At 48.9% G+C, this 22,521-nt stretch overlaps 1 protein-coding gene across 5 annotated transcripts in view; it reads right to left on the bottom strand.

The window, feature by feature from the left end:
* IRAG1 (inositol 1,4,5-triphosphate receptor associated 1) overlaps positions 1-22,521 on the bottom strand; it is a 177,851-nt gene that overhangs the window by 62,251 nt on the left and 93,079 nt on the right. For 4 of the 5 annotated variants that reach the window (XM_079929977.1, XM_079929974.1, XM_079929975.1 and 1 more), the window contains 2 exons: positions 16,144-16,301; positions 654-754 (listed from right to left, as the gene is read on the bottom strand). In XM_079929977.1, coding sequence (XP_079786103.1) covers positions 654-754; positions 16,144-16,212 — 170 coding nt within the window. In that variant the 5' untranslated portion in view covers positions 16,213-16,301. The remainder of the gene's footprint in view (positions 1-653; positions 755-16,143; positions 16,302-22,521) is intronic. The other variant, XM_079929978.1, reaches the window with a different exon arrangement.

The raw sequence follows: 22,521 nt of genomic DNA, 5'->3' as shown, positions 1-22,521 counted from the left end.
TAGCAATCTTATTCCAGCTTTCTTTTCCTCCTCACTGATTATACTACGTACATCCATTTCTCGTATCCTCCTTTGAGCTGGCTTTGTTATCCTGATGGTCCCCTCGTTAATGAGTTAAGTAAATCTTTGACACATGCTCACTATATATCTGTATTAGAATTATCTTTGTAACTTTTTGGAAATTAAACTTAGAAAATCTCATTCCAGCTAGACCAATGCATGGGCTAGTGCTGTGTAAAACCTAGGCAGGGACATCCCTGTGCATGTGAGCCAGTGTCCCTTCCAAGAGATCATCTTCCACACAGGACCCACTTTGGCCAGAAGCAGGATTCTAGTAAAATATTCACATCTTTTAGGTCTGTTTGAAAATATCTGAGCAGTTACTGTAGAAAACTCCCCTGCTATGAGCTGTGCTTTTCTTAAAGGTTAACAAGGTGCAAAGAGCCAAATCTAGGAGAGAAGAAATAATTTGTGGGGAAAGATAATGGAAAAATCCCAAGCTCTCTCTCCCATTTTGAAAAACTGCTTGATTGTATTTCATCAATAAAATGATCAAGAACGAAGAAAAGATTTGTAAAAAATAGAGCTGTCTAATCCGCACATGCTAGGAAATACTGCTCTTTACAGCACAGATTAGGCAAATAGGAGGTTACCTGTTGACCAGGTTTTTGTCAGTTTCTTCTTCCGGTGAACTGGCATCCCCAGTCAGGATGATGGTGGGTGGACTGCAAGATATTCCTGCGGTGGGAGGGCCCTGGTTGTTTAGAACAAAAAACACAGATGGAGTTAAGCTCCCAGGAGCTGGAGCCATTATTCGAGTATCATGACACTCAGAGACTTCTTGACGAGGGTCAAATGCTGTTTATTTGGATTATTCAGGGGGGGAAAAAAGGCAGTTTCTCCTTCATTTACCGAGCTTAACTTGGTCTATTTTCATGCACTAAGATTAGGGAACTTCTAAGCCATCCCTGGTTAATTCTCACTAACAATGTAGAAAAAGAATGGTGCAGGGTCCTCAGGCTGCAACCAGCCTGGTTGGGGAAGGATGGAGGCCAGCAGAAAAGGCAGTGACACCACACATTCCCAATACTCAGTGACGCCCTACATTTGGCTAATTGTGACCTTTCAATAAAGGTGATTTGTTCCATGGATAATGGAACACGCTTTGACTTTTGTAACTTTGTAAAAATGTTTATCTACATAAATACACATTTCTGAAATAAGAACAAAAGTTAGGAGCCAATCCTTAGATTTTTGAGATAGTTTGCAACCACTAAACAAAATAGAACAAAACTACTAACCATCAAAATGAAAGAGTTATTACATCCCAGGTTGGAGAAGTTGTAGTGAAATTGGTATACCGTTATGCTGCTAATGGCTGTGTGAGTTGTAAAACCCTATCTGGAGTAGAAAAAATACTTGCTGAGTGAGTAAATGAGTGAATGAAATAAAAGCAATACTGTATAGGATATACTATAAGATCCATGAAGATGCATATCAACCTGTGTTTTCCTACACCTAAGTGTACTGGGGGTAAAAATAGGACCAGTTAACAGTAACACACAGTATCTCTCTGGTTCTTCTGCCACGTGCTATTGCGGTATTTCCATCTCAGAATTGTTCCCAGCTATGTCTGGGAGACTCTCCAGAGGTCCTGACTCCTCCAGAGGACCCTTCATCATTTGCCTTCTCCTCTGCCCTGCCCCCTTACTGATGCATACAGCCCGGGCCCTCTGTGAATGCCCTACTCTCCCTGCCAAAGTCCTGTCTCCCTGGGCTCCCGAGCGTGTCACACCACCTGCACTATTGGTGTGGCCTCCTGAATCTTCAGAGCAGCAGGTGCCCATGGCCACTGTCTCTGGAGGTCGTGTCCTTCTGGAGTCCCTGGGCATTAAGTGCTCTTACCTCTACTGGACCCACTGAAGCCATGGCCTGGGGGCTGCCCTCGCAGAGCCAGGCTGAGCTGTGTTCTTGAGCCCTTGGTATGCAGGTGTTGGTTCCTTGCGAGGTGAGGAGGAGGTTCTCTCTCCTTTTCACATCATTCTTTGTTGTCAAGTGGGTGCTGTACAGTACCATGTGGACTTCTCAAATCCCACAACTTTTAGTGAAACCAGCTCTTCCCATTGTCACTTGCATCTCTTCCCTCCCTTGGCCTCAAACATGAGGCCGGGTGAGCTGGAGAAGAGTCTCTGAGTCTAGCCAGGGAACGCTGGACCCCTATGTTCCAGGACCTTTCAGCAGGAGGGAGCTGCAGTGATGGGAGGAGGGGGAAGCCCTCAGAATCCTCGAGCACATGGAAGGGCAGGGACTTTGGCTGGGTAGGAGGAACAGGAAGCAGCACTGCCTTTTGGAAGAATCACACTGCACTCAAATTTCTGCTCATTATCTGCTAGCTGTGTGTCCTTGGGCAAGTTATCTAACCACTCTATGCCCCATGATCATAAAATCTAACTCACAAGGTTGATGTGAGGATTAAAAATAATGTTGACACAGCACCTGGCACATGACTGATGTTTTCAATAAATGGTAATATTACTGTCAGATTACCTTTCTCTCTCTCATTCGACAAACACAGTTTAGTTATCCATCATGTGCCAGGGGCAGTTTGAGATACAAAGACCCTCAAGAGCTCACAGCCAAGCAAGGGATACAGAGAAGTAATTAATACTTATAATAAGTATAAGGTGATAAGGAATGAAGCACATTCTGTGAAAGCTCAAAGAAAAGGAAAGAAAACTCTCTCAGGAGGGGAGCTGGAGAAGACTCTCAAGAGGAGGGGACATTTGAGCTAGGTCTTGAGGGATGAATAGGAGCTTGCAAGACAAAGATATTAGGGGAGAGGTTTTTGGGCAAAGGGAACAGCATAAGTAAAAGGCATAACTGGGCATTAGGGATTCACAATGTAGCTAGAGCATAGACTATAGAGTATGTGAAATAGGAGGGCCCAGGGATGGGGGCGGCCATATTGTGATTTATAAGAAATGTATATATTTGGTCATTCAGATGACAAAAATATATTCCTCATATATATTTGGTCTTCATCCACAGTTCCTGGCTTACAGCTCCCCAAACACTTGGAACTTCCTGAGTGATAAAAGCTTGGGGAAACATCTTTTGTTATAATATTTGGTCTCTTGTCCTCAGTTTCTGAAAATGCTTCAGAGAATTGCTTGACATGTTATAATGAGGTCCAAGAAACTAATTTTGGGGCAAAATATGAAACCAGAATAAGAGGTTGAGCCAGCTTTTGAAAGACCTTGGTTGCTACTCCAGTGAGTTTGGTCTTTGTGGTTTTGGAGATGGGGAACACTGAGGATTAGGCCTGGGAATAACTTGACTGCCCAAAGAGAAAACAGAAATGTTGACAGCAGATCCGTCCATGGATCCCCGTGATTCCCACTGGTTGAGTTGCTGGAGGAGGCCCTGTTACTGAAGCACCATTCTGCCCCATAGGAATTTTGAGGAGCTCCCTAGTAAACTGGAGCCGTGTCACTCTCCAATTGGATATGCACGGTTGGAGAAGGTAGAGCGACAGGGAGTCAGCATGATGCTTGTGGCTGAAGCCAGGACTGGCCAACCTGTCCTCATGACCCCAGAGCTCCAGTCCCTCCAAGAACGCAGATATACATCTTTCTGTCAAAGACTCCTCCTGGAAGAGACACTCAGGAAGGTTCCCCAAAAGCAACAACTCCTTCTGTGGATAGTTTCACCCTGATGGGCTGGTGATGAGCTAGTCACCTGCTTCGTCCTCTTGTTGCACTGTCCCTCAGTTCCCATCACTATAAAGTAGTCAATGGTCTGCGGTCTCAGAAGATGTTTGTGTGAATAAAATGAAGTGATGAATGTGTATGCCCTTTTATAACTGTCATCTGATCTACAAATACCCATTAATCATGGTTATCACTCAAATGAACAGCAGCTCCACTCAGTTCTCCCCACCTTTTGTCCACCAGGCTTCACTGGTGGGAGACTAGCAAGCAGCAGAGGGGCTGGCGCCTTCCAAGGGGCCAGGAGGGAAGCAGAGGATCTTGGGTCATGGTGTGGGGCCTGAGGACACACAGTGGAACAGCACCCATGGGAGCTGCTGAGGTCAGGAAGGGGAAGCAGAGTGTCAAAATGGCAGGTGATGATGGAGCTGGGGCAGGCAGGGCCCAGGCAGTGCCAAGCTAAATGAGAGAGCCAGTGAAGTGGAAGGAATGTGGTGCAGGGGGAAGGTGTTTCTCCTGGGTAGATTCTCTGGGGAGCAGAAAGGGCTGAAGTCTTCCCAGAGGCTTCTGTTCACCTCACTAAAAGGGTTTCTTGCTAACATGGCCTCTTGGATCTCAGTGAGAGAATTAGCATCCTCTGAATCCTATCCTCTGAGCTCAGAGGTACAAATTGGAGACCTGGGAGCCTGTTTGCTGTGAGTAGCATTTACAAGTTTTTATATTAGTTACCAACATTTCATAATTAGAAGAATTCCCATAAAGGTCTGGATTTCCTGCTTTTCCTAAAAAACCAGGAGATCAAGCCATCTTGGTTCCACAGTTCTGCCGAGTAACCCTTGGTTGGAGTCAGCTCACGCTGGCTTGTTTCAGTCATTCACACTCCCTGCCTGGCCCCAAAAGCATCTGAGTTACTGCTCCTGTGACCCATGATTCTTAGCCTGTCTTGGTTTTCTGGAGCGCAGGAGGTTTGTGCTTAAAGCCTCCTCCACCCACGTCATCTTTTTTTATTCAAACCACTTTATTAAGGTGTGATTGACATATTTCATGTGCACAACTTGATGAGTTTAGAGATAAGTATATACTGTGAAACCCTCACCACAATCCCTATCCATCACTTCCAAAATTTCCTCCTGCCTGAGGATAAGAACACTTATAAGATCTACCCTTGTAGCAAATATTTGGGTATACAATACAGTAGCGTTAATTCTGGGCACTCTGCTGTACAATAGATCTCTAGAAGTTATTCGTGGCCGTGTAACTTCCACAACATCCTGACGGAACTACTTTCCATATGGCCTCATGGGTGACTGTTACCATGGCAATGCCAGTCAAAACACTGACCATGCCTATAGTATGTGTGAGGTTCCTTCCCTGCGTGGAATTTATTTCTACAGTGAAAATTTGGCCTCTGAAAATCACCTTTTCCATGTTCATCACATTTAGAGAATTTTTTTCTTGTATGAATCCTCTGGTAAAGAAGAAGAAATGCACTTTGGCTAAAATATCATTTTCCCATTTGTTCTATCATATGGTTTCTGACATCCCTTGGAGGGGCTTTTACAAATTCCCAGCATGCACTGGTGATGATGGGCTAGGTCTACATAAGGGGGCAGAAGGAGCCAAACATTAATTTCTGCATGTTGTATTCTAGAAATAAAACGGTGGTGGTGGTGCTCGGGTTATACCATATACCCATTTCCAAGAGTCTCATATGTTCCAGCTGCTAAGTAAGTAGAATGCAGTTTATTTATTTTTGTTGACACACTACCTATTTCCCAAAGCAATCTGAAGTCACCAACAATAAACTATAAGACATAAGAAGATGAAACTATAAAAAGGAGGGAACAATTGGATAAATACAGACATCCCTAGCAGATAAAGAAAAATATATGCTTCTTCTAGCATCCATGGTTTGACCCGGAAGTTAAACTATTTGATCTGAAAGCCAATGAAGCTGTGATCCATGTGGGCGAGTCTCTGAGAGAGTCTGCCTTAGAGAATCGTTCAGCAGATAAAAAGCAAATGTTTTCTGGGATAAACTGGGAGATTGGGATAAATTGGGAGATTGGGATTGATATATATACACTACTAAATATAAAAGTTAACGAATAAGGACCTACTCTATAGCACAGGGAACTCTACTCAGTACTCTGTAATGGCCTATATGGGAAAAGAATCTAAAAAAGAGTGGATATATGTATATGTACAACTGACTCACTTTGCTGTACACCAGAAACTAACACAACATTGTAAGTCAACTATACTCCAATAAAAATTATTTTTAAGAAAAGAGAGAGAGAGAGAGAAGTCCACTCTTCATTCTCACCTCTAAGGAGAACAAATCTTAACTCCCACCCTCCCCTCTCCTCTCCCCTTTGACTCTTCACTTGCTTACCCGCCGCCCCAGTCTCCTCTCTCTCTCTTTCTTCCTCCCTCTCTCCCTCTCTCCTTCCCTCCCCACCTTCTTCCCTCCCTCCCCCCTCGGCTTATTCCTCCAGCTTCATTAAATTCTTTCTCGTGTACACTGTCTTACCCTTGCTTTTTATGATTGACACAAAGGTTTTCAAAAGTCTTAGAGTCTAAGAGAGGGGGCCAGCCTGTAACATTTGCACATTACTATGCTTTGTTCTGTCCATTCATACAGCGAACGTTTCTTGAATGCCTAGTGCTTGCTGTGGTCTATGCTAGGGCCTGGAGGCAAAGGTGAACTAGGCAGCCTCTGAAAGGCATCCCAGTTAGCACAGTGTGATGGGGAGTGGGGTGGAAGTACCCTCCTCCTCACCCCTACCCTATCCCAGGTGGCGCCCAGGCCTGATGCCCTTAATGCTGACACTGTGAGGTAATGGTCTGCAAGGCGCTGGAGGAGCTGCTTTCTGGTAGGAGTTTTCTCTGCCTCCTGGTGAAAGGTCACTTGCAGCAAAGCTCTCCTGAGGTGACTGTCATGCATGGGGCTGCAGGCACCCTCAGTCAGAGGAAGGTCAGGAGCAGAGGTCCCCACACAGAAAGGCAGACACAAGCCATGGTGGCAAGCGCCAAGCATGTAACCATGGACGCACGCAGTCTGAAGCTGCTTAAAAATCAGGAGACACAAAGCAATCAGGGAGAAATCCTCTAATACACTGATGGAATGTCCTGGAATATCCTCACTCTCTCCTTCCAATGTGTGCAAACTACATGGTAATAAAATCAAATTGTTCTCTCCCTAATCAGCTCACAGAAAGCTCTGGGCAACTTCTAATGTTCTGCAAAACTGATTTTGTGGGGAACATTCAGTCTTGTGCTGGCTGGGTTTCACTTTCGCAGGTACTAGAGAGAGAGTAATCAGGAGAGTGTGGGAAGATTCCAGCGGCCCTCTGGGTGAACTCTGCCAGGTTTTAATGCAGTGTAAATACCCATCCCTGCTCCCACTCTGAACCGCTGAAACAGAAGGCAGGACCTCAAGGAAGCTTGTGGGTCAGCGGGTTCAAACAGAGTTCGCCAGGCAAGTTCCTGGCTTCCGGACTTCAAGGGCGTCAGGCTCCGGAGCCACACTAATTCATCATACAGCTTTTCGCATTAGCTGTGTGACCTTGGGCAAGTGACCTCACCTCTCTGTGCCTCAGTTACCTCATCTGTAAAATGACTATCTCACAGGGTAGTTACAAGAATTCCACAGATTGGTGTAGAAACAGGATTGCCAGACAAAATACAGGATATCCAGTTATATCTGAGCTTCAAATAAACAACAAATAATTTTTCTAGTATAAGTATATCCCAAATAGTGCATGGACATAACTGTATTTTCATTTGCTAAATCTGGCAGCTCCAGATGGAAAGCTCGCGGAAGGGTACCTGGCAGCTAGTAAATGCTCAATGAGTGTCAGATGTTACATTCTGTTATTGGTAACTTTGGGGCTAAATTAATGACTTTGGAATTTGGTTTTGAGGAGATTGTTGTTCTGTGTTTTGTGTCTGAACAACCTTTTGGAGTTAAATTAGGAGGGCCTCATCCTTCTGGTCACAGAGTCACAGAGCATCTTCCCCTGGGGCATCTGGCCACATAAGCCCAAGTAATCAATGACCCAGGGAAGCCCACCTCCAAGGCCACCTTCACCTGGCTCCACTCCCTCTCTCACCATCTGCATCTCAGACAAAGTAGAGATGCCTTTTACATATAGCAGAGGCAAAGACACAAACATGGATAGAAGGAAGTGACATTTACTCAGACCTACTGCATGTGGGGCTCTGTCCCAGACACTTCCCGTGTGTTTTCTCATAATCCTCCTAGCAACTCTGGGAATGAACCTCAGGGCACCCATGAACAGCTTGGGGTGATAATACCTCCTGACCTCACAGAATTGTGCAGAGGAAGTGAGAAGATGAAAGCAAAAGCCCTGAGCATGGAATTAGGGAATTAATACATTTCTTTTCTCTCCCCTCTTTTCCCACTTCAATCCCCACTTTACCAACAAAAAAACAGACATATTATGTCCAGGGCTGCACAGCTGGTAAATAGGGGAAGAGACCAACACCAGGCCTGTTGGCCTTCCTGTTACACACACTGCCCTTACAAGTCGTCTCCAGGTCTTGGGTCTCACTTCCCCTGGTTCCTGGTGTTCTGCAGGCCTCTGACATGCCTCTCTTATTCTTCCCAGCTGCACCCTCCCTCACGAGCCCCTTCCTCCAGGAAGCCCTCCAGGCTGAACACACAGCTAGAGGAAAGACAGCAGGGGTACCCCTCTCACCTTCCAGGGGCCCAGCCTTCCCAGGGATCCATTCCCCTTCCCTGGAGTCAGCCGAGCACTGCGGGAGCTGGGCCATCTCCCGGAAAGCTCACCCTTTAATAAGCCAGCAGGTCACATTTTGTTCTCCTTAAATAAACCTTATAGAAACATTTAGATGTTTATTTCGCTCATAAATTCCCAGGAATGCACAACAGTTTCCTAACTGCCTGGGTGCAGGGATAAATATAGGCCAGTGGTACAGACGGGAATATGAGCTTCCTTTCCCCAATGTCATGTGACTAGGCCTGGCTCGGAAGCTCTGGGCAACAGACCAGCCCCAGTCCAGGCAGGAGTGGGGAGTTTAGCTCCTGCGCTTGGATGCTGGCAGACAGCCTGGAAGAGGACTGTGCAGGAAGGCAGTGTGGGGTGGTGAAGTCGGGAGGTCCACACTGGAGTCTCACCTGGGTGACCTCAGGCAAGTCACTTAACTTCCCTGAGTTTCAAGTTCTCAAACATTATGTGGAGCTAATAATCCCCCTTTTCCAGGCTAGTTTTAAGGGTGAAAATGACAGTGAGGATGGTGACAGAGGGTGGGCACTGTTGCAGCTGTATCCCCAGGTCCCTCTCTCACAGCCTGGAGGGCAAACAGGGACTGCCTCTGGATAGGGGGCCCTGGCCGCAAAGAGGACTTAGCACTCTCGTGACAGGATAAAAGGACTCTCTGCGGACTTGTGAAACAAATGATTATTCCAACAGCGAGTGCTAAGAGCACGGGAGAGAGCAGAAGTGCCTCTGCTGAGCTCGGCTGGACCTGGGGCTCCTCCCTGCCAAGTGCTGAGGACCAGATCCCGGTTTCCTGAAGGCTCCCAGCGCCCACTGTGTGGATCCCCCCATGCGCCCATGGCCTGCCCTGCCTCCGTGGACCCTCTTTCCTGCCATTGTTCAGTCTCTTCCTAGCAGTCAGGGGTCAACACCCTCCCCCCGAGATTATCCTGCCTTCTTCATCACTGTTTTTACTCTCGTGTCACAGACTTCAGGAGTGTAACAGTGCTCACAGTGTCTATTATAGCCTTACTCTGTGGGGTAGGGGGGTATCACTCAGCCAGCCAGCCATTCATCCATCATCTTCTATCCTCTCCTCCTCCCTCCTGTCCATCTCCTCCTCCTTTAATTCTAGGCATTTAATCATCCATACAGCCAGTTATCCACACAACCATCCATCCATCCATCCCTCCCTCCCTCCCTCCCTCCCTCCATCCATCTCTCCCTCCCTTGCTAAGCTCCTACCACACACTAGAGCTTATGCTGAGGGTTGGAGACACACACATAGCCCCTGACCCTAAGTAGCTGGCATGCAATCTGACAGGGAACTCAGAGAGACAAAAAATGACAAGCTACTCCATTGCTCACGATAGGAACCAAGGACAAATAATTGTAATGTACATTCCCGACCATCTGTAATAACAACCAACATTTCCAAAGCACTTTCTGCTCTGTCCTAGGCACTTCTACAGCTACTATCTCATAGCTCTTACTCTCTGACCAGAACCACTAGAAGCCATCCTGGTGGAACAGTCCTCTTGACCCTTTCCAAGCTTCTTTTCCATAGAGGATGGGACATCAAGCACCTGCCTCCCGTACCTGGGGCTTCTGGTGTCCAGGACACTGGTTTTACTGCTGGGTGGAGCCAGGGAAGGAGACAAAGGTGGCGGGAACAGCTCAGCAGAAATGGGTTTGGATCTCCACTCAACCACGACACAACCATATGACCTTCGACAATTATACAACCTCCCAAAGACTCAGTTTCTTCTTCTATAAAATAGAGATAATAATAATATCTACCTTGGGAGATGAGACCACATAGCAGGTGCCCAATAGATGTCTCCAATATTTTGTACATCAGACTCTAATGCTTTACTGATAATTTACTTGAAGATATTTCATTGAAGATCTGAATGGAGGCTGTTTTTGCAAAGGGTGGGATGAGATAAGTATGAATTCAAAATCCTCAAGTGGAGTATTCAAGGTACTGCCCAGTTTCTAGGGATTAGAGTGTACTTCCTTGCCTCAGTTTTCTACCTGGAAAATGGGATAATAATCATACCAACCTCTTAGTGTTGTTGTATGTAAAGTGCTGAGAGCAGTGCCTGTCACATAGGAAGCACGGTATGAGGGCTCTCACTGAGTTAGTCGGGAGGGTGCAGGCTTTTACTGTAACACAGGGGTGTGAAGCCCAGGCCATTTCCACTCTGCCACATAGCTTATATCTCATGTTCCTATGGAATGGAAGCATTTGTTGCACCTTCCGGAACTCCCTGGTTGCTTGGGGAACACTGCTTGGAACGCTTCTTAAAGGACAGCCGTGCAGGATGATGGTGGTAAGACTGAATGGGTCTCTTACTCCGCTAAGCAGGAAGAGAGTTCCAGGTTTGTTATGGTGGCAGCTACCATGCTCTCCAGTTCTGGGCCAAAACAAGGGGAGACCCCACAGCTTCGTGGTCAGAGCTTCTAAGAGCTCCACAAACGGATCCCTTCCTTTTAGGGCCGCATGCAGAGGGCTGCTTCTCCAAAAAACACTCCAACCTCATTTTTAGTTAACTAACATTTAGGGATAGGGGTTGGGTTGAGAGTAGGGATGCCACTGGTTAGTTGAGCGCTGCAGTGATCTTGTCAACCAGACGCTGCTGTATATGAGGGTTAAGCATCAATTTCTGTCTAGAGGATCTGAAAGTGCAGTACCAAGTAGGTGCTCAGGGAGGCCTGGGGTGAGAGTAACAGGTGTTTGTGGCCTGAAGCAGGAACAGCACAGTGGCCTGGGTTTCTAGGGGTCAGTACCCATCCAACTGGGCTGTTTCATCATCCGACTGAAGGAGAATGAGGAAGGGGGTTGCACACGATGGGGCCGGGGCAGCTTGGGTTTTGGGCAAGACGTGTGACATGGAGCTTCGTCCCCTGGCTGCACAGGCTCACACACCTGAGAGGATGGTAGGCAGAAGGCATTTGGTGAGACCCAGGGCCACAAGCTGTGGTGCTTCGGGGTTTATGTGGTGGTGAGTTCTGCAGGGCCCAGGTTGGCCCTCTCAGACAAGTGGTTTTGGGAGCAGAGGACAGTATTCTCTTGGTCCAGGCACCTCTCACAGAGGCCCCAGAGCAGGGCAGAGACTAAGAGTGTGGGCTCTGGGGCCAGGCTGCTTGGGTTCAAATCCTGGGCCTGTCACTTACGAGCTGTATGACATTGGAGGAAGGTACTTAACTTCTCTGTGCGTCAGTCTCCTCAGCTATGAAATGGGGCTGATGATACCTACCTCATAAGGTGGCTTGGAAGTTAAATGAGTTAATAGTGTAGTACCTGTTGGCACGAGGTTAGCTATTATTAGTGGTTTTGCGGATAATGGAGAACAGGGTGAGGGGATGGTCAGGGAGTGGTGGTCAGAGGGATGCTGGAGCAGATGATGTGAAGGATGTGAGGTCAGCTTATGAGCTAGCACTGACCTGTCCCTGGGGGCTTCCTGAAACCCTTGGAGGAGGATGGGGGGTTTTCCAGGTGGAAGTGAGAGCCAGTGAAAATTGGGCTCTTATAGCTAATAAGAACTTCCCCACACCTTCAGGTTTGTAAGGCCCCTCTGAGGAGGCCATGTGGTCCCAGTGAGTGGAGTTTCTGATATGGCTGCTGGCCACAGGCCTGGAAACAGTTGGTGTCCTGGTCACACTGTCCCTGGGGCCTGGGGCCAAGTTTGGTGCCCCACGGTGAGGCAGAGGCAGGCTGGTATGTGTGCAGGGGAGGGGTGGGAGGACGCTCTGAAGGCTGTCATGGCAGCAAAGTCTGGAGGAACCAGAGGCAGAGAGGCTCTGGGAAGATGCAAAAACTGCCGTCCTGCATCTGTGGGTCTTCACCCCACGACAGGCCATTGTGAGGGCAGAACTGAGGGAGAGTCAGGCTCCAGCTGGACCAGGAAACAGAGCTGCCAACCACAGTATAGACCCACCCCAGGGGACTCTGGTTCAGCCGGTCTAGGTGGGCAGAGGAATCTGGGGTTAACAAGCTCCCAGGTGACTTACACTATGCAGAATTTTGCCTGCCTTTGGAGGAAGGGACTTCCTGTGACCCCTTCTAGCTCTGATGGCCTGTCATTCTGGGGTCCCCTAAGGTCCTAGGCTTCTGTCCTGACAGCTTCTATTCCTGCAAGAACCTCTTGGCTACAAGCTCATCCCGTTAAGCTCCTCCCTATTCAAGGGCCAACCCAGGAAACACTGCTCAGGATGCAGTCTCACACAGTGCATTGTCAGGAGGCTTTATTTCTTTGTGGGTTTTGATTACAGCTTCTGATTAGGGTCCTAAAGGGTCTGCCTTTCTGTCTGCGTCTGTCTGTGTGAGTCTGTGTGTGTGTGAAAGTGTGTTTAGCATCCATGTGTTTGTGCGTGTGTGTGTATGCAAGTGTACGTGCAGAAAGAAAAACAGGATCTAGGCCTACAGCTTTTGTGTTTTTGTGTGAGAAGGCCTCAGCTAGTGCTCGTGTCAGTGATGGGAAATGAGGGCTGGGGCTTGAGGAACCAGAAGTAGGGCTGGACCCCGGGGAGCCGTAAAGTCAGAAGGATGCTCTGTTCTTTGCCTGCTTCACAGAGTGGGAATTCACACAGTACTGGGAGTTCCAGCCAGCCCTCCTGGCCAACCCTGCTTCTATGGCCTCTGCTGCTCCCAGGGACTCAGGCTTCAGCCCTCGGAGGCTCTGGCCCAACTCACAAGGCCTGACCCTCCCCTGAGGCTGTGGCTGCCCGAGAAGCCCAATGTGGGTCATCTGATAGGTGCAGTAGAGGGAGATCCCCTTCACTGATGATGCCCGTGGGCTTCTGGAGAACTCAGGGGGGCCCAGTGCCTGTCAGTCGGGGCAGAGAATAAAATAATACTGAATCTGATGTGGCCTTCAGTCTGGGGTCTAACCTGCCCCAGCTCCATGGTCCCTCAGGCCAAAGAAGGTCCTCAAGGGTTGGGCTGAACAGACAAGAGTCCAGGAGGCAGCCACTAACACCTGCCCGGGGAAGAGATGAGGAACCAGAGGCACAGTAAAGTTAACAGACTCAGCATCACGTCTCTTGACCAGGATGTGGAGGAGCTGTGACTTGAGCCCAGCGTGGTCTCACTCCAGAGTCCACATTCTTAAATCCTGTGCTAATGGCCCTCCCTCATAGGATCTGGGCATCCTGGCTCCAGCTCACCTGAGTTCCTCGTGGGCCCTTCTCCCGCTGGATGTTGGCAATGCAGAGGCTATTGGGACCTGCAAACAGTCTCTTTATTATCTTGTCTCCCTTGAGCATCTGAAGGACCTTCAGAGACCATGAGGGCCCATGGTCTATAGTATAGAAGTCTGGTCCTGGTTCAAGGTCACAGGGAAAGTGAGCTTGTGGGGGCCCAGAATCTGGAGTTTCTGCTGCTCAGCTAGGGGTCTCTAACCCTCAGCTGTGTGGTGAGCTCATGGGGCCCTCCCCCTGCTTGGCCAGCCCTAGAAACTCACCCTCACCTCTGACCCAGTGAAGCTACACCTACATGTGGTTTGAAGCCATGATGGTCAGAAAGGCCAGCGGGCTTTTGTGCTGTCTCGTTTTGTGTTTCTTGAGGAGAAGGTTTGAAGTGTCTTTTTTTTTTTTTTTTTTGCAGTACGTGGGCCTCTCACTGTTGTGGCCTCTCCCGTTGTGGAGCACAGGCTCTGGACGTGCAGGCTCAGCAGCCATGGCTCACGGGCCTAGCCGCTCTGCAGCACGTGGGATCTTCCCGGACCGGGGCACGAACCCATGTCCCCTGCATCGGCAGGCGGACCCCCAACCACTGCGCCACCAGGGAAGCCCCTGAAGTGTCTTTTAATTAGAGAGGTTTGGAACCAAAAGGAGCTGAACTCATTGTAAAAGGATCTCTTCACTGAGGGCGGAGTTCCATCTTTGCCCACCTTTCATTTATTTATTTTTTAGGAACACTTATATTCTTGGGGAGCAGGCCATGGCAGCTGTTTGGGGGAGTTGCCCAGGATTCGGGAGCTGGATTTTGCATCAGAGTCCGGCTTAAGGGCACCATCGTTGTGAGTAAAGTGGAAGGGGTCAGGGATGACCACAGCAAGAAGTGGTCCAGGGCTGGGAGGTGGGGATGCTAAGGGGACAGAACCTGGGAAAGTTGTGACCTGAGGATAGGGAGCCGTGACGTTTGAATCCGGATCTATTTTACTCTGTGTTGTCCTTCCCTTCTTTAAACTCCAAGCTTTCAGTAGACTAGAAAATTTTTTTGTTGGTTAAACCTTACAGTCCACTGTTGGCAACTCTTTGGGGGAACGGTCCACACGTGGTAAGGAACAGCAGCTGCAGGAAGGGGGCAATAGCAGAGCACACAGTTCGGGGAAGACTAGATGTCACCCGTGGAGGAGCAGAGGAACAGCTCAGAGCCACTGAAAGCAACTGGCAAGCAGCACCTACCGTAGCCCAGGACATTTCTGGGAGCGGGGCTCAATAAAGACCTGAGCTGGTGCCTGCAGCCAAAGGCATGGGGGCTTGGCTCGCTGTCGTTTCAAAATTCAAGGGCTCTCCAAGGCTGCCAAGTTCTGCAACATCTCAATCCCATGAGCTCGGGATGTGGGGATACAAGAGGCCATTCTTTTCTAAGCGTTTATTATCTTAGTTCCCACAGTTATGATGTGTAAAGAAAACAAATGTCATCATAACATGAAACTATTCACTAAGAATCTGCCCACTTGTCAAATTAATGCTCACTCGTACAAGCTTCCCTCACTTAACAAGTGTCTATCCCTCTGGCTCAGGGCAGTTTGGAGAAGTGTCAGATACAACAGGATGATATAAGTTCAGTGCAAACCAACTGCAAAGTTCACGAAGTTCACAAAACCATGTCTGAGAACTTCACGTACAAGGTCTTAGACCAATGAGCAGCAGATGTAGCCGGACCAGTTAAGGAATGGAGTCAGAATTGTGAGGATGATGGCAAGATGGGTTCTTCATGAGGGAATGATTTGAATATTGAAGGATTGAAAGAGGTCCTTAGGAAAATGAATGAACCCTTTAAATATTAAACAAACAGAATCTCTTAATGAAGGTGCTATAAAGTAAAATGTGAAGGTTGTGATAACACATGAAAAGCTAATTTTGTTGGCATAAAAAATATACCAATACCAAAGTCAACGCACTTGATTAAGATTCTTTGTTCATTCTAAAAATTAGTGTATAAGCTATATTTTGTAATATGTACAGCTAAAAATAACTTGTCTTCACCATTTCATTTGTACAATACAACCTCAATGAGCCCCTTTAATTCACTTTCATCATTTCCTTTTTTATAATAAAATCTCACTGAAACCCTTTTTCACTATTTACTGAGGAATTTTGACCTTCATTTCAAGTGGATTCACTTTAAGTGACCTGGTGCTTGTGCCCACGACCCTGATACATGAGGCCTTCCATGCTGACGGTCCTCCTCCGAGCCTCTCTCCATCCTAGGAGGGTGGTGTGACTTCCCAGGGGGCCTCAGTCAGACACAGCCTACAAGGTAGCACCCTCAGGATGTGTGGGGACCTTGGTCAATTCAAACGACCTTTGGGTATGTATTCCGCGGCGTGGAAGCCGCACACCTTCCCCAGGCCCACTGCAGCCTGCACAGGCTGTCAGCAAACCATGTGGCCTCAGCCCAGGGCGCTTGGCGTGGCCCGGGCCGGGCGGGCTGCAGGCAGGGGGGAGGCACTTACTTGGCTGGCCGGGCTCTGGGCTGCCTGCGGCTCTCCAGGGGGCTCCTCGTCCTCGGGAATGTGGGGCATGGCAGCCTCCTGGTGGGAGTGGCTGCGCGTGCCCGGAACCTCCGCTGCGTCAGCCCCAAAGATGCTCCAGGAGGCCTGGGCTCCACAGGCTGAGGAGACGCCAAAAGGACAAGTCAAATCCACTCCCATCCCTGACCCATGCTGGGTCCCGTTTCCAGGTGCCACAAGCCGCGGAGAGAGCCTGCTTGAGTTTGCATCAACAAGGGCTAAAGTAGGCGAGCAGAGGGCGTTTGGAATTGCATTTCCTCCTGCTCCCTGGCTCTGTTTACAAAGTCAGAGGTGACCCAGAGATTTTGCATCTAATTTGGGCCATACAGTAAACACAGCGATCCCAGAAGGGAGAAGAGTGCTTCGAACTCCTCAAAGCCATAGCCGATGGAGGACACTCCATTGGGAGCCAGACTTGGATTTGTCAAACATGTGTTGAGCAGCTACTGGGTGCCAGGCACCATCCTAGGAGCATTACCGACATCACCTAAATTAATCCTCACGATGACCTCTGATGCAGGCATTACTATTCACATTTTATAGATGAGAGAACTGCTTCAGAGAGTAGAAGTCACTTGCCCAAATCATACAAAGAACGAAGCATTTGAATCCAGATCTTCCTGATTTGGAGGCCACTATACCACACAGCCTTGCTTGGCCAGGTGGGGCAGGAGGAAAGGATGGTGTCTCCCAACTTCCTGCCCCATGGCTCACCTCATGCCCTTCAGCAGCTCTTCTAACCCTCAGTACAGGGCTCTCTCACTTGAGGACAGCTCTCATTGGACCTGTCAGGCCTGCTAAAGTCATCAGTCTGGAGGCTCAGCCAGGGTGAGTCTCCTGTGCCTTGTGCAGTGCTTGCCCTCAGCAACCTTGGGTTGCTTCCCCAAAGCTACACTTAACCCTCCCCATGGGGTAAGGCCTGGCCGGGGTTGACTCCAGTCAGCATAATCTCATCCATCTTGCCTCAGTGACTGGCTCAGGGATAGACAATGGGTCCAGCCTAAGCCAATGAGCATGTGGCAATGCTCTGGGACCCAGATGCTTTCTCTTGCTCCAGGTGGTGGAGTGTGCAGATGTGAGACCTGGTGCTGCAGACGCCATTTTCCTTCCACGAGGAAGGTCAGACTGAGGAGAAATCTGACATGCCCAGAGGAGAGCAGACCCAGGAGATCTGCAGAGAAACGGAGCTGGAGCCCTGATCAAAGCTCACCTGCAGCTGAAACTCTTTTTGAACTAGCCAGTTACAGAAACAATTAAGTCTCTTAGTGTTTAAGTCAGTTTGAACTGGGTTTACTTGTAACTACTAACTTGTAACTACTTGTACTAACTTGTAACTACTAACGACTGTTACTTGTAAGTACTAACTGCGCTTTCACACTTTCATGTTTCTTGCCAGTCAAGAGGTGTAGGACCAAAATCTCTCCAATAAACCTGAGCCAATGGGTCTGGCTCCTCTTCTTCCTCTCAGAAAAGGGGGCCAGTCATGTCAGGTCTCCATCTGGAGAGGCAGGAGAGCAGAAATAGTAGATAGAGCACAGGCTTTGGAACCAGATACCTAGATCTGAGTCTTCACTCTGCCACTCACTGGCTGTGTAGCCTTGAACCTTTGCTTCACCTCTGAGCCTTGGTTTCCTCGTCAGGGGAACAGAGATAAGAATGTCTCCCAGGTGGGACTGTCCCTAGGACGAAAAGAGACAGAGCACCCAGCATGGAGTAGGTGCTCACAGAGGCTACCTGCATGCTGTTCTGCAGCCCAGAAGGTCCAGGGGGCTCTGCCTGGGCTCTTCCCACCCCTAAACTCCTTTAGGTCCCCTGCCCTAGGGGGATGGATGACACCTCCAGGGACCCGAAAAACCAACAACCGGCCTGGTTCTGCAACTTCAGAGGTTCCTTGAAGGAGCTGCTCTGGGAGACAGCAGATGAAAGGCACCAGAGGCAGATGTCGTCCTCAGACCCTGCCCTCGGCTGCAGTCAGGGGGCTGCTGGGACACACACAGGGCAAACGAAGGACATTGCCATTTACTGAGTATCCACTATACCCTGGGTCCTATGCAAGATGCTGTCTGCTGGAGGCTGCAGGAAGAGAAGCCAGGAAGCCCTGCCATCGCCCAGGACACCAAGTGTTCTTCCTGTACCACAGAAATGGTTTGCGAAGGCCCTAGAGCCAGAGTGCTGTGGTGCAGCTCAGATGTGGCATCAGTCACAGCTCTGACAGATGCCCCCAGCTAACACACACCTTTTGACTGAGCTCCCTGAGGCAGGCAAGGGGTCTTATTGATCACGGATACCCAGAAGGTTCATCCAGAAATGCTTGTTGACTTGTATTTAAAGAACTGGAGAACTTTAGCCCCGGAGTTTTAGTCATTGTGACCACCATCTTGGCTTTTGTCATTCTCTGCGGTGGACAGGGAGCCCTATACAGCTCTGAAACAGTTGGGGTGACCCCTGCTGGTCGGCTCAAGAAATCTCATTTCAAGAAGATGATCTGTGAGCAGAGTCATTCATTCCTTCACCACCAACACTCACACCTACTCTACCATAAGGATGATGAAAATGTGGTCTTGGCCCTCAAGGAACACGGAGTCCAATGGTGGGAGGAAGTTGGAGAACAAGATTAAGAGGTAAACACTTTGGAAGTGAGAAGCTGCAGGGTCCCAGAAAAGGGTCCCTAACTCCAGAAATTGGGACGAGTGGAATACAGTTTTAGGGAAGAGTCCACGCTAGAATGGTGTTTAGACTGAATCATGAACACTGAAATGCTGACTGAATTTCTCTGAACAGAATAGCTGGAGGCCTAGTGGAGGAGGTGGGACAGGAAGGTGGGTCATGGTCAAGAAGACAGATTTAACCTGGCTCTTGGGAATGAGAGCTCTGGGGCCAGGGCATGCTGTGCCTCCCAGCTCAGGTTGCTTCTGTATAAGTAAACTCAGCATCGGGTTTGCCCAAAGGTGAGCTCTGGGATTGATTACTATCGCCTTGACTTGGATGTCAGCCGCAGTGACAACAGTGGTGCTGGGCAAAGCATATGGTAACAGAGTTTGAGGGTAGCAAAAGAATACCCACAAACCCCAATTCTACCAGAGAAGTGCACTACACATCCAAAGAAAACTCTTAAAATGATGTGTGATGTGTGTGCAGGTCTCCAGGCTGTCTTTTTTTTTTTAATACTGTTTTATTTTATTTTAATTAATTTATTTAATTTATTTACTTTTGGCTGCATTGGGTTTTCGTTGCTGCACGTGGGCTTTCTCCAGTTGCGGCGAGCGGGGACTACTCTTCGTTGTGGTGTGTGTGCTTCTCATTGTGGTGGCTTCTCCTCTTGTGGAGCACGGGCTTTAGATGCACGAGCTTCAGTAGTTGTGGCACGAGGGCTCAATAGTTGTGGCTCGCGGGCTCTAGAGTGCAGGCTCAGTAGTTGTGGCACACGGGCTTAGTTGCTCCACGGCATGTGGGATCTTCCCGGACCAGGGCTCAAACCCATGTCCCTTGCATTGGCAGGTGGATTCTTAACCTCTGCACCACCAGGGAAGTCCATCCAGGCTGTCTTAATAGGAGTATGGTTTCCAAAACAGGGAAGCTGACAGTTCTACTTTTCTTTTATGTCTTAATCTACATGAAGTGTATTGTGCTCTGCATGCTAAGAGGGATTCAGATGATCTGGGGCATGTTCAAAAGAGGGGAAGCAGGGGCTTCCCTGGTGGCACAGTGGTTGAGAGTCCGCCTGTCGATGCAGGGGACACGGGTTCGTGTCCCAGTCCGGGAAGATCCCACATGCCGTGGAGCGGCTGGGCCCGTGAGCCATAGCCACTGAGCCTGCGTGTCCAGAGCCTGTGCTCCTCAACGGGAGAGGCCACAACAGTGAGAGGCCAGCGTACTGCCAAAAAAAAGGGGAAGCAGGACAAGAATTTGTGTTTAAAGAACTAAAGACCTTTAGCCTGGAAAAGAGAAGGTACAGGAAGAAATAAAACCTCTTTGCAGATATTTGAAAGCCATTCATGTAATTCTATTGTCCCCGAAGGGTAGATGCATGGCCAATGACTGAAAGGTGAGATCAAGGCAAGGGAAAACTTTCTAGTGGTTGGAACCATCGGAAAATGAAATGCGCTACTCTTTAAGGTAATGAGCTCCCCATTCCTGGGAGAGTTTCATCAAAGGCTGGGGCAAGGGTCATAGGATTCCTAACCCACTTCAGGGGCCTTTTCTAACCCTGGGAGTCCCTGAAATCCTGATCTCCTCCTAATCACAAAAAACCACAGATTTGAGGGCCCCATCCCATAGGATTCTAGGACCATGGAATTCCAAAGTCGCATCAGAAATACCTCCACTTCCTTTCCTTCACCTCCTGCTCTTCAAGAAAGACCTTAAGTCAGTCCCTGGGTCAGAAAGCAAAGTAAAACAGAAACGAATTAAGTCAGATAAGCACTAAGAGGTGTCAGCTACTGCAGGATAAAGCAGAGTGGAGGCTGGCTGAGGTCCCACCCTTGACAGGATGGAACCCCAAGCTCCTCAGGGGGAGCCCCAGCAGCCCCATCCTCCCAGGCCATTCCCATGCTGTTCCTGCCCCATCGCTTTCTCTCCCATCCATTATTGTAAACTCGCTGCTTAAAATAGCAAGGTAAAAGCAGAGTCCCTCCCCCAGGGTGACATCTGGGTTCCTCTGGAGCTCGTGGGCACGTGGACCTCGCATCCATCACAGCAAAGTTTAGAATATAGTCTCCAGGAAGTGGTGATCTAGAGCAACGACCCAAAAAAGGAGAAAATATTTAGTGATGTTTGGTCTCTGAGTCGCTCCTTCTTTAACCCATTTTCAGGGCCCTTCTTGCTGCCTCTCCAGCTTGGTCAGCAAAGGGTTAGGTGGGTCATTGCCAAGCGCCATCAGCCCTTTGGACTCTACTCTTTCTGCCCCCAGCCAGTGCTTAACTATACAGCTCGGCCTATTTTACAGGAAGGAAAACTGAGGTGCAGAGAAGTGAAGCAACTTGACTGGTCCAGCTACCTTTGTTCCTGGCACAAATTACCAAAGCCTCTGCTGGAATAACTATCCAATGATTTGTGTCACCGAAAAGGCCAAAAGCCTCTAAACCACATTTAAATATTTTTATCTGCCCCTGGTTATTCAGTAAAGAAAGCAAACTAATATACTTTTATTCCTTTTTATTCATCAGCTATTTCTAGGTCGCCTACTGAATATCGGACACTATGCGAGGTGCATTTCAGATGCTATCTTGTTTATTATTTCCATTTTATATATTAAGGAACTAAGGATCAGAGAGCTGCAACAACTTGCTCAAGACCACACAGCTAATAAGTGGCAGGCCAAGGGTTATAACCCAGGCTAGTTTGATTCAAGGCCCCTCCTCTCTCCCCTCTTCTACTCTGTCCCCTCCACCAGGAGTTCTGCTAGTGTGTAGCAGCTGAACGCCACATGGGTTCTCGCCGTCCTGCAGGGGAGAGTTGCAGTGTGCATTCCCAGAGGGGATAAGATAGTGGTGGGGCAGGGGAGAGGAAGCAGCAGGTTGTGAGGCTAGGGGTTTTACAGGGACAAAAGAGCGGGCCCACTGTCAGGGGCTGCATGATCCCCACTATGTGGGGTGGCGAGCGCACCCACTCATCCATCCATCAGTCTGTGGGTCCATGTGTTCAACCACTCAACTTCTTAATCTTCTATTTATACAACTGTTCATTAGTTGTCCATCCTACCTTTCACCCCAGAAAGGCCCACACTTGTTAGTGAGTAGCAGAGACTCTGCCCCTGGGAATAGCTGCTGTAGGACCCTGTGGGCTGTGGGGAGAGGGCAGGAGGGGGCTGTTCTGACAGAGCAGCCGTAAAGCACAGGCATGCCCATCCACAACTGGCAGAACACCTCCATCCTGCCCATCTCAGTCATGGGAGGGGGGTGGCTTCCTGTGGGGCTGCCTACGTGCCAGCAGGCACAGGGGCCAACATTAAGAGTCATGATTTCTCAAGGGCCTTTACATCCCCTTTGGTGCTCTCAGCAAGCCTTGAGGTGGATAGTGTAAGTACTATTATTCTTAACATTATGATTAGTCTCATTTTACAGACGAGGAAACAGAGGCTCAAAGACTTGCCCTAAGTCGCATCACCCATGAGTGGCAGTGCTGGAAGTCAACCACAGGTCAGTCTGACTCCCCAGCTCCCTGCAGGGCCAAGTCCACTAGCTCATGGGTGGCATTCTTGGTAAGCAGTGGCCTCTTACAGTGGCCCTTGGGATGCCTCTCCCAGAGCCTTGTGACCAGTCCAGAAGAGACCAAACCCCGCTCTGAAAACACAGTGTCCCAGGAGCACAGCCTGCAAACTGA

Source organism: Stenella coeruleoalba, assembly GCF_951394435.1.
Source record: "Stenella coeruleoalba genome assembly, chromosome: 8".
NCBI classification, from domain to species: domain Eukaryota; kingdom Metazoa; phylum Chordata; class Mammalia; order Artiodactyla; family Delphinidae; genus Stenella; species Stenella coeruleoalba.
Note: the sequence above shows the minus strand (reverse complement) of the source record. Positions and strands in the feature narration are given on the sequence as shown.